The sequence below is a fragment of the Gobius niger genome, assembly GCF_951799975.1.
Source record: "Gobius niger genome assembly, chromosome: 10".
NCBI classification, from domain to species: domain Eukaryota; kingdom Metazoa; phylum Chordata; class Actinopteri; order Gobiiformes; family Gobiidae; genus Gobius; species Gobius niger.
In genome coordinates this window covers 9,540,717-9,553,341 of record NC_136861.1, presented here as the reverse complement: position 1 = coordinate 9,553,341, position 12,625 = coordinate 9,540,717, and the positions used below count along the sequence as shown (strand labels likewise).

Sequence of the window (12,625 nt, the reverse complement as noted above, 5' to 3'; positions counted from 1 at the left end):
TTTGTGATTGTCCATAGCCGTTTATTGGGTGCTATGAATGTCTATCATAGTGTCTGCAGGTAGCTATAGCCAATCGTAACAATTGTATCCGATGACGTACCCGCTGTAAACTTTTGAGCTAAACTATTTAGAACACGGTCTAAAGCTTGATCGAAAGATGGCGTCGCGTCTGCTGCTACCGTATTTTCCGGACTATAAGTTGCTCCAGAGTATAAGACGCACCAGCCAAAAAACGTGTAATGAAGAAGAAAAAAACATTGATAAGTCGCTCCGGAGTAAGACGCAGTAGCCAGAAAAAAACAACAGGCTGAATAGGCGTACGGTTTGCTAGCATAACAAACTAAACAGGTGTCTGGTTTGTTAACGTCACATAAACAGTTCAGATAACTATAGTATAAAGAACAAACCAAACTCTCCATCTCACTCCAAATCATCTTCATCCTCAGTGTCACTTCTGAACAATCGCCTTGGCAACGACCGGGGCACGGAGGCGTAACTGCACCGTTGACAAGCCTCTCCCGGCAGCACGATTTTCAAGCTCTCATTTGCGAAGTCGTTCCTCTGTGGCCATCGAGCTTTTAACCCGTGATTAGCTTTGTTTTGTTTTCTTAGAGTAACCTCCGCTTCTCGCTCACTCCAAACTTTCTTTCTGCTGCTCGATTAGCCTGCAGTGCCCTCTAGTGGCATGTGCACCGATCTTGCCATTAATATATACTATTTGGGCATTAAAATGGCATTAAGAAGCATTCAATTTGACTTGCTTCTGCCTGTATAAACCCTGCACTAATATAGCTCAGGAGAGACATGTTTCATAATCTTAGCTTAAACAACAAATGTGCTTTCCGCATCAGCAACATTTAACGCAAAATCGTCTCCATTTATTCCAAACTCCACAGGAATAGCTGTCGAGGTGTCAATTAAAAAAGTCTCTTGGCAATACCATGAGTTTAATCTTAGATTTAATCACAATTAGATGAAAATGTTCATAATTGCACGGCTATCCCTATCTGCCTTTATTCCCAAAGCGGAGAGATTAATTGCAATCAAATCAAAGCCTAAATGGATGCAAACTGTGAAAGCTGCAATTATTCAGGTGATTGAATATCCTCTACAGAGCTCGATTTAAATATCCCATATCAATAGAGTATAGCCTATATAACACACCAGCCAAGTTCATCCCTGTGCCTTCCATGATCGAACCGAACTGAAAGACCGAATGTAATACTCAGTTGGATTGGGACTGTTAGATGGAGCACGGTCCCTCTGATAAACCCTGTTCAGAGAGACCCGGGACTTGTCAAGGTCCATTTTGGTCAGCGCTCTTCCCGGTTCCCCTTCCAAATCCACTCGATTGAGAGCGGCTTGTTTCCACCGGGATGTCTCCTCCCCGGGCTCATTGGCACAGATTTATGTGGAGGCGGCGCCCTGGTGAGGACCGCTATTGACCGCGGCTGATAATGTCTCCATATATTTAGCCCCGCGCTCAGGGATCAGATCAGGAGTTGATCTAATTGAAGCGGAGAGCAGCTCTTCTGTGGATTCTTCTGAGTAAATTTACACTTTGGAGGAAAAAAAGGAAGGCGTTCAGAGCTCGGCACTCGATTATCGCGTGGCAGCGATCCAACTCTTCTGAGCGAGTGATTTTTTTTATCAGTATGTCAAAACAAATGTCCACCAGCTTTATGGTAGATTGCAAAGTAATGTTCATGCATTGAGGGGGGGCATAATTTACCGCATTCACTGTCAGAGAAGAATTTGAATGAAGCCTAACATATGAGGCTGTCCCGAGGAGAGCACGTGTGTGGATGTGGCTATAGACTGCTCCTATAGGCTGTACACGTGACTTCTGAATATGATCCTTTCTCTCTCGCTGTTTTTGTGATGTCTGGCACAAATCAACAAATAGTTCAAGAAAGCATCATATGATAGTGAGATGCTGATGGGAAGTCACTGGTTACATGTTAAAACCATTACGTTGGCTTTAAATACTTGAAGCAGGAAACGTCTGTTCATGAAGGAGGAGTTTTTATCTCAGATCTAGCGGTTAGTACAGGGTGTCAAACAAACTCTGTCAAAGTTCTACATAGTCGTCATTATTGATTCACTCCACACTCTCAGCTGTTATTGAAGCCACAGCCGCCCTGGGGCAGACTTTCCATTTACCACGTGGCTATATGATGTGTTGTTCAAATCCTGAGCTCTTACTATGTCAGTGCACATGACTTCGAGTGGATCTTGAAGATCCACTCGAAGTCATGTGACGCTCATGTGGATAGAGCCCATTAGGCCCATTAGCCCATTTGTAATGTTCTTTAAAAAACGAAAAAATCAGTCCCCGTAAACGGTCAATTTATTTATTCAATCGAATGGAATTTCATGGGCCTAACGGGTGTAACGATGCTACCCCAGGTTGTAAACCATGAGCTTATTTGCATCCATGCTCACAAACACAGTCATTCATCCTGGCCTATTGTACATATTTTAGAAGCAGGGGAGAATATGCTTTAATGCTGAGGAGTAAGAGCACTAACTGCTGTGCTGTCCCTGTGGTTTAGGACTTTTCATGTATAAAACCCACAAACATGTTTCTGCACACAGTGTCATTCTCATATTATATTAAGCGGAGTGTTATATATTTTCTCTATTTACTTCTTTAAAATGTGTGCAGTGAGGCACAAACCTAATTGCATTTCCAATACGTGTCAGAAAATTCCCAATATGGCTTTATTCCAAAAATATCACAGCCCCAATACTTTGGTCTTATAAGATCGTTATGTTCTTGTGTGTTGAAGAACTTCTTTACCAAAAATTTTCTTGGAGGCCATTGGTGAAAGCAGTCGGCACCTATGAAACCAAAATACTATACTGTATACCAGGGCCAATATCAAAATTATTGTTGTTAAAAAATGTATGTGTTTTTTTTTATTTTGCCTGCTCATCTTTAAATGGTTAGATTAATGATTAGTACATTGGAATTACTTTTCTTTGTGCATGTTAACTCATGAGAACAGTTTTAGGGCATTCTAATGTTAAACGTATGGTGTCGCTTTGGGTTCCCTTCCCCTTCCTAATGTTTGCCACAGCTGCCCTGAGGTTCACTGACAGAAGTGTGGCTGCCAATCTAAACCACCCAAACACCTCTCCTCACACCTTTACACACAGGGAACAACGTCTGACCCACTGATCTTTGGGATTTGGCGCTTTCCCCTAACCACTGAGCCACTGCTGCCCCAGAAGCTCCACAAGTGCGTGAGAAACCTGATATCCGGAGACGACAATCATTCCGCTGTGATTTTGAGGGGGCGGTTTGGAGGTCGCCCGTAGTTGTAAACAGGATTAATCTCGATCCGCTCATGTCCTCAGCTCCTCTGAAGGGAGGCCTGCTGAGTTCAGGGCTGAAAAATGTCTAATTGCTTTTTTTTTTTTTTTTTTTTTGCGGAATTGTGACTAGACTCTTGATTTATATGTTTGGCAGCGCACACACCTGGGAGCATGAACGTCGGAGAGAACAGTGAAATAATAAAGTGGACGTTTCACGCATATTGTGGCTTATAAATATTGTTTTGCACATTGCAAATCGGGCCTCGGGCGATCTCTACAGGCAGTAGCAGCAAAACACATGGTGAAATAGTGAATACAAGCTTGGAGTACTTTCTCTGCTGCAACAACAGATCATAACAGTTAATTAAATCCAAGTGAAAGTCATGACAGGACATTTATTTCTCTCCAGTCTTTGGGTTTAGCTCTTTTCCTTTTTTTATTTGTTGCGGTGAATCACTCAGCCCTATAGTCTGCAGCATGTGTCTGTACTCTCGCTGCATCTTGTCTGTCAAGGTTGATAGTGTCATTTTTAGTATTCACAAGCAGTTTGTCCTTATTATACTGGACACAGGGCTCCCTCCGTCTGGGTCAGTCTAAAGAGAAGTGCCTGTTATTGAGACACCGACGAGTACAGGGGCGGGTTGGACGAGTTTTGTGTTTTTGAATGGGTACACCACCTATATGATTCAAGGGGATTCAAGAGAAAGGGTGGGTGTTTCCTGGTAGGAAGAAGACGGCTGGTGAGACACTTTCCCCACCTTGAGCTAAATTTAAGGTGGGAATAAGGCGAAATTCAGGTGCGGGTGGGTCAGGTTTTTGGTTTGCAACATACTGTAAAATGCGTGCACATGCTGGGACTGTTGGATGAAAAGCAGCAGCAAGAAGCAGCGAAAATACCAAGGCAACAGCTTCTTACTAACCTGAAGAGTGCAGCTTCTCGCAGCGACAGGTCGGCTGCTCCTGGGCCACTTAAGTTAAACTCCCGTTTCGTTTGACAGAAAGAGTTGTCCATGATTTAGTAAAAGTAGAGCCTCATGATAGTCATGACGTTTCCTGATAAATCCATGAGTGATTTCAAAGGTTCCCCAGCGACCCATTAAGAAATTCAAACAACAAGCGCCATTTCTTCTCAGCGTATATTTCATTTGTGCGGGTTTGGGTTCGGTTGGGTTGGCAAATTGAGACTCATTGTTTTCAGGTCGGGTTTGAAATTGATCTGGTGGGGTTGGGCCATCCATCCATCCATCCATCCATCCATCAGCTGTTCCTTTCGAGGTGAAGAAACAGCGAATCTACTCCGAGCTGCTGTCGGGTAACTGAGCTCCTCACCCGATCTCGAAGGGTGCGCCCAGCCACCCTGCGAAGGAAACTCATTTCGGCTGCTTGTATCTGCAATCTTGTCCTTTCGGTCATTACCCAAATCTCATGACCATAGGTGAGAGTGGGAACGTAGATCGATCAGTAAATCGAGAGCTTTCCCCCCGACTCAGCTCCCTCTTCACCACAACAGTCCGATACTCGTGAAAAAGACCCCGAGATACTTGAACTCCACTTGAGGCAAGGACTCCCCACCTACCGGAAGCCACCTTTTTCGGGTGGAGAACTATGGCCTCGGATTAGCTCACTTTAAAGGTCCTATATCATGCAAAATCGACTTTTGAGAGCTTTTAGCCATGTTGTGGTTTGTGGCTTCATTCACGCAGCTCTCCGCAATCCTCCTGAATCCTGCTCTATGAGCAGCTGCTCCTCCCTCTCCTGGTGAACGACTGACCTGTTCAGTTGTGTCGACACAGTGGAACAGAAGTGCTCGACGTCTGTAATGTAATGTCTTAATTCTATGCTTACGGCCTGATTTTAATTTGTAAACCACCCTTTTCATTATTTCTGTCGTAAGAGAGATGCAAAGAGAAAAAAAAAAAGGATGTGCCCGAGGTGCTTCCAGGTCAGCTGTGGCCAAAACAAACACACCCCTGAGCATCTGAACAGATCAGTCATGTTTGCGCTGCAGCTGTGAAGATGGAGCTCGTTGCAACTTATTCTGGTTGTTTTTCTGTGACTGTCACTGATGGATGTTTGGTGAACCTTCGCCTGTATCAAAGTGGATTAACTTTTATAACCAACGCGAGTCCCACAATGTAAACAGCGATGGACCAGAGCGGTGAGTCAGTCCAAACGCGGGTTAGCTTGTGTGTTAGCATATTAGCATGTGTGTTAGCCATTTATGAAGCTGTGTTGCAGATGTCAACTCCTTATAACTGCATTGTGAAGCAATTTCACTTATTGCTGTTTATTTATATTACGGTAAAGTATGTGCGGAGAGAGGGGGCGGAGTTAACTGAATCGAAGCGTTGTGTTTTCCGGGTTTGAAAAATACCTCCAGAAAACACTTATATTTATCACAAAAATGAGTGCTCAATAGCGGTAGAGGCACAATCATTCATATAAATGCCTATACTTAACTTTGGAATGGCTAAAATAGCATGATATAGATCCTTTAATTCATTCATGTTTCAAGAGATGTAGCTGCTCTGCGTTGACCACACGTTGCCAAACATGGTTAATTTTGACAACCCACTTCAATATAGCATTGCCTGTGCCAAGCTAACCCAACCAGGATTGTGTTTGTTTCATCAGCTTAGGGGCTTTTGTGATGTAGCACAAGAGCCCCTAAGCTGCAGGGTTTATGTGTAAATAAACATACTCCAGTAAACTGGTCTCTACCTAACCCATTCTAATAAATACGAAGCTGAAAATAAAAGTGAAAAACAGGAAATTTTAAGATGATTTCTATACTTTGTTGGTATACTTGTACCACTTCCTTGCCACATTCTTCAGCTGTAATGACTGGCTCCTAATTCAGTGCCACTCTCCGGTTGATAATAAGCCCCGATGCGTTTAGCTGCACTGCTGCGGGCCTCTGTTTGTTTGTCATTAACTAGTGTTGGATCGGTCGTGTCCCTCCAGCTGCTCTTCCATCTGCCGAAGACTCCTCACGTCCCCTAAATCCAACAATGTCACCGGACTATGGCACAGAAGCCGTGTACAATCCTCCATATTGCGTTGTAATGTGAACTGTTTGCCAATGGCGGAATAGTCTTGAGCTGTTAGAGAGAAGCACGTATTCGACCGGTCTGTTCCTGAGGCTGTTGTTCAGACGACATCACAGCGTTTTTCATTCTTGTCGTGCTGTGTAATGGCTATATGAGTGATCGATCCTGGATGATGATGGCCGGTCTCTTTTCTGGGCGGGATTTACAGATGATCACTGTAAATCCCGCCCGAAGCTCAGGCTTTGATGAGTCAAATCTGAGAATTTTGTTTGAACCCTGCAGTGTGGACTGCCGAGGCCCTGATGCGATACTGCTGCTATACTGTTGAATTTAAAGAGCTGGTATGAAGCTGTTTGCAGGTATTTGATTATAATGTCAAACAGATCTTTATCACTATCTTACAATTTGTTGAAGGAAAATGCAATATTGATTTAAAACAGCTCAAACTAAATATCCAGCAGTTTCACTTCCGGACTTTCAAGTTTCATGGTTTTGTATAGCCCAATATCACAACAGAAGTTGCCTCACAGAGCTGCACCGAACATTAAGGCAATAAAACAGAGCAATAAATATGTCCATACATAACAACATAATGTCCAACAAGCGTAGGCAGCAGGTGGCGACGAGCGACCTGTCCTTAGACTCTCCAGCACGGCAAGGAAAAACTCAAAAACCTTGGGGAGAGCTACAGAAGGAGAGATCCACTCCCATGGACGGACAGGCTATAGAGACCCAGGGCCGAAGGATCCCTCTGACGGGCCAAGATTGCAGACCGTCCAGTCCTCAGATTCCAGAATGCAGGGACTTTAAAGCAATCTCTCCATTAGCTCCTCCCACCAGTTCCCCTTCACTGGGCAGCTGTTTCAACAGAGAGAAAAATGAAGCAAGATTTAAAGCCCATGTGGCTGAAGTGAAACTATAATTTTTACTTCATGATGAGAGGATTAAGTTTAGCAAGAGATTGAGGGATGAGGAAATCATTTTAATGTAACAGTTTACGTTTGTCGTTGAAGTGTCGAACATTTCGCCTCTCATCCAAAAGGCTTCATCAGTGCAAAGTTCAGTTCAGCCCTCAGTCCAGATGAAGACCATAGGGAGAGTTTCGATTGGCTAAATGCCTCCCCTTTATTAACAGCTATTCTTACCTGTAGGTAAACATGTTTGTAGTTTAACATATAGACTTAAAGTTAAGTTAAAGGGCTTGAAGAAAAATGTTCAATTAGATTTTTTGTTGTTGTAAAGTTTACTTTCTGAATTTAGACTTGTATAAGAGATGCTGAAAGCGCTGAGCGACTGAAATTCATGCGTTTCAGTTTTTTCTTAATTAACACGTTTTTCCAGTGGTAAAAAGGAACAGGCCACCGTTTTTCCATACTGAGATGTTCTTACCTGAGCTTAGACGAGTTGATACGTACCTGTCTGGTGTTTATGTGTGCCCGTGCAAGAGCTTGGTCGCTTCTAACTTTGCCCCATTTGGAGCCATAGGAATATATTGGGAGAGGCCAAATGCTAACAACATCTGACTGAACGCACGCACAAAGACCAGACAGGTACACATCAACTCGTCTATGGCCTGTTCCTTTAAATCAAGTGAAAGCAAAAATATTTCCCAGACGTTTCAAATTTCTCCTGCGCAGCTCCCTCCACTCCATCTTCTGGGATGAGTGTAGCCGACAAATGTAATCCATTTTATGAACGAACATTAGTCAGACCAATTATAGGGATAGAAGGCTTGTGTGGTTTAGCTCCGAGTCTTGCCTGGATACCTCCTTGTTTGCCCCTCTTTTGTTTCCTGTAGCTCCTCTTGTGCTGCCTCCACTGTGTTGCAGGTGTCGGGGGCTCTCTCTAGTGTTTCAGAAGAAGACATCTGTAGGTCTGAAATGCTCATAAGCTGCTTGTTTACTTTTCAAACAGCTGGTACAGACTGCAGTAAAAAAAAACTGAACCTCACAAAAACACAAAGATATACAAAAGTATCCAGTAACACAACGTGCAGCATAGAAACTTCACATGCAGTTAGCAGAAAAAAGGAAGTAAAATAACTCTGTGCTGTACCAAAATAGAGGGAAGCTGCTGCTTGTTTACACGTCGCCATGACATAGAAAGCTCCCCTTAACAAATCTCAGAGACGCAGTTTTCTGTTGATGTCATCACAAAGAATCGGCGAACTGATTAATAATAGGTTATTTACTTTGTGAGGTCTCCAGTAAATTACTCTGTAGTCGATAACATTCACCGTGACAGGAATCTATCATAACCAATTTAAACAGATGTACAATCAATATCAGATTTGGCTTCCCTCTGAATTGATGACGCCTAATGACAATATAATGGGCACATTAGTAATAATTTAACTGAAAAATAGAAAACCAATGCCACAATGATAGACTACAAATTCTGAGTTTACTTTCTTCTCAAATTGGTTCAGAGCAGTTTGCAGGCCTTTCTACGCGGTACTTCCCCACTTATAACCAAAATCAAACCATTATGGTGAGAGTGGGCACCACATGATAGAATAGTTCATAATGATAATGAGCCCGCCACACTTTTCTGAGAGCTGGAGGATCCTCAAGGCAGTGTCATTTGTCTCATGTTTATTTGTAACACGTCTCTAAAATACAAAAGACGTTTCCTCACAAAAATCCTTCTATTATTCAGAGCCAACTGAGCAACTTCTCCGACCTTTGATGAAAGACATTGAGTGCTTTGTATGTTGATTTGTCAGATGTTGCCGCTGTTTTCATGAGCTTGTTTTATGTGATCGTTGTCAAACTTCTATCAAACCTTCATAAGAGGCCATGTTTGTTTTGATATGGTGTTACGGCCCCAGGCCTCCAGGTTCCCTCCTTGTTGTATATTTTTGTTTGTGTGGCCTAAACCCGCTTTTTCCCCAATGTAAATTTGCTGCTGTGGTCCTGGGCTGCGATTGGTGGAGTGCTTTGGGGTCCTGGCCGCCTGATTGGGGGAGCAGCTCAACACCTGCGGGGAGCTCGTCAAAGCCACCTGTGCCAGCCAGGCCTATAAGAGGACTCCACCGTGGCTCATTCGGGGCTGCTGGTCTCTTTGTGACCAGTACGCCATTTGTACTCATGTTTAGTTAGGCTGCTGGTCCTTGTGGCCAGTACGCCATTTTGTGTTGTGTCCCTTCGTGTCATTGATGACTGTGTGTTTGTCCAGGGAACACTCGTAGGCTGCTGGCCTTTGTGGCCAGTATGCTATTTTGTGTACTGTGTCTCTTCGTTGTCTTCGTGTAACTTTTGTGTATCCAGAGACACTCGTTCTGTGTGTTGTGTTAGTTTGTCACTTCTTGGGATGTTCACTAAAGTAGTGACGTGGAATCAAGTGACACTCTAGTCATGACTTTGTTTGGTTTTGTTAGACCTGATTTTGTCTGTTTAGTTTGAGTAACTTTGTTTTGGTTAACCTTTTGTAAATAGCCTTTGTTTGGTTATTTTTGTCACTCCTTCGTTTACCTTGTACACTCCTTTTATTAAATTACAACTTTATTTTACCAGTTGACATCTTGGTTTTTGTTACGTCCTACACCTAGCAGAGCCGGGTCGTAACATATGGACTCGCTATGTATTTCTCTGACTTGTTTATCTGACAGTCACTCATGTCCAGTTGGGAATTTGAGAATTTGCATCTGCTGGTGTTTTGATCACGTTTCATGTGTCGTGTCGAACAGTGTTTCCCAACCAGGGGTATAGGTAGAATTTTAAAATTACTTTCAAAGAAAAGTTAGTTGTTTTTTTAGTACAAGGTTTGACTTTGAGAGTATTTTAGCTATATTTTTAACATAGCACTCTACTAAATGAGGCCGTGGGAACCCAGGGTGCTGAGTGTGCTGCTGCAGGAAATATGTACCAAAAAGGCATTTTTCGGAGCAATCTTGTCCTTCAGCACCCCTTAACCAAAAATATGTTCCCACGGTTTTGGGTGCATGGGGCAAAAAGGTTTGGAAACCACTGGTGTAGAGCCTTGCACGATGCTCTTCAATGCCAGAGCCAGCGGTCTGTTCTCCTCATCTCGGGACACGGCCAATGTTGTACTCACAGTGGAATAAAGTTTGTAGTATGTCTTGTAAGAGCAGTAGTAGTAGTTTATATTCTCTGTTCATTATAAATTTAACATTTAGATCACATGTTTTCCAAAGATCTTATACATCATACAATAAGAAAACGTGTACTTGAAGTATTTAAGTGCTAAATGAAGCCTGTGACACTATGTTCAAGGATGACATTTTTTACAGTTTCTCTAATACCAACGATGGTAACTCATAAGCACAAAACTTAAGCATCAACAATCAAAATTACGTTATGTGTCCGCGATAAACTTCTTTTCTAATGATTTTTTATTCAAGTGTACCTTTTCTTAAATGCTTTAATTGTTTTGGAGCCCTTAAGTTGTATAAGTAAACCGTTCCAGAGATCAACTCCTTTAACTGATAACACCTCCTCTTAGTATTAGTCTTCACCATAGGTTTTTGTAGCATATCTGTTCCTGTGAGGTTGTATATAGATTCTCTTATTTGAAACATCTCTTGTAAACAGCGAGGAAGCATAAGGTTGTGAGCCTTGCACATCACAACTGCTGTGCAAACATGCAATCATGCAATTTTAAGATATTTCATTTAATAAAAAGGGAATTTGTTGGAGCAAGGTGATCACTCTAATTGCTTTCTTTTGTAATAAGAAAATTAGTTGTATATTAGTTTTATAGGTATTCCCACATATTTCCACACCATAGCTAAGGTACTGAAGGATGAGGAAATTGTAGAGTATATATAATGCATGTAAGAGCTTGAAAATGATGCAGCTTAAAAGCGCGATGTTAATTTGAAGATGAGCAGAGAAAAAGGGAAGAAAGAACCAGTGCTTGTTGCATTTACACCACGTACCAAGTACTGGCGCACCGTTTGTTTGCACACAAGATGTCACTCTCTTCTGCGCTAATGCTGTTGTTGCGCCAGGTGTAAGATCGGACCCACTATGTTCAAAACTGTTTAATCAGTTTGTTTTTTCTTCAAACTGAGTCCCATCGAGACGTGAGAAAATATTGCTTCAGGACCAGCTGTGTTTTAAGCTATGTAATACAATATATTCTTGTATTTTTGTGTGTTCCAGTATTGTCGGACACACGGAGCCCTACACCAAACTCTGCTGTAAAGGCTTCTGCATCGACATCCTGAAGAAACTCTCGCGAAACATCAAGTTCTCCTACGACCTCTACCTGGTCACCAACGGCAAGCACGGCAAACTGGTGCGGGGCATCTGGAACGGCATGATCGGAGAGGTGAGTCCTGTACCACCACTACTACAACTACTGCTAATACTACTACTTCTACGTCAGCTCCTTCCATGACTGCTGCTGATGGCTTAAATCATTTTACTTTAATTTTATTGATCTCACAATGGAGAGCTCCAAAGAACAAATTTTCAGGGAAATATGTGCAATCAAGGAAGAGGAAAGTAAAAGGTATCTTATGTGCAATGAATACAACTCTTTGGTCTCCATGTAAACATTAAAATGCAAAGTAGTGCATAAATGCGCTGTAAATGCAGTGAATCAACAACTGAGCCAAAAAAGCTGTTACAAAATCTCGTATTCCTGCATCGAATGCTAAAGAACCCCCTTCCAGCTTCTACTAAAGCTCAGTAATAACATGGTAATGAGATGGAAATAGCTTGGCGACTTGGGAAAATGAGGGAGAATGGACTGTGCAGCTTGTTTAATAATCACGTTTCCTGATCTCATATACTGGTTTAGAGGTAAAGCTTATAAATAATCACTTTACGACGTGAGTTTCCATGTTATTACTAGAGTTATTACACCTTTAGTTGGATGATTTTCTATTATAAAGCTGTTACTGTGCTGTAAAGCAAAGTGCTACCGCTGACTGTGTTCTTCGGGGAAACAGTTGACAGTCTTGCACTTCCATAGAGCCATATTTAATATCTAAGAACTTTATATCACTGCGACCTGGCTCACCACCAAACACTGAAACTGTTTTTTTCCCCCCTCAAAAGCCAGGAAAAATGTATTAACTGTTGAATAATTCATCAGTGATGCGGCAGAACGAGACTCCCTTGGCCCCGCGCTGGACCCAGTGCCATCACAACACAGCGGGCCGGGGCGGGCGGCAGCCTTTACAAACACTGTGGAGTTTCTTTTTTTTTTGTGTTGACGCTTCAGTGGTTCAAAGTCAGTTCAGACACTTGGGCAAAACATTTCACAGCAGGACTACACATATT

The 12,625-nt window shown here is 42.5% G+C and overlaps 1 protein-coding gene across 2 annotated transcripts in view; it reads left to right on the top strand.

Annotated features, from left to right (window-relative positions):
* Window positions 1-12,625, top strand: part of grin2ca (glutamate receptor, ionotropic, N-methyl D-aspartate 2Ca) — a 154,840-nt gene that overhangs the window by 116,886 nt on the left and 25,329 nt on the right. For both annotated transcript variants that reach the window (XM_079564346.1, XM_079564347.1), the window contains exon 8: window positions 11,498-11,666. In XM_079564346.1, coding sequence (XP_079420472.1) covers window positions 11,498-11,666 — 169 coding nt within the window. The remainder of the gene's footprint in view (window positions 1-11,497; window positions 11,667-12,625) is intronic.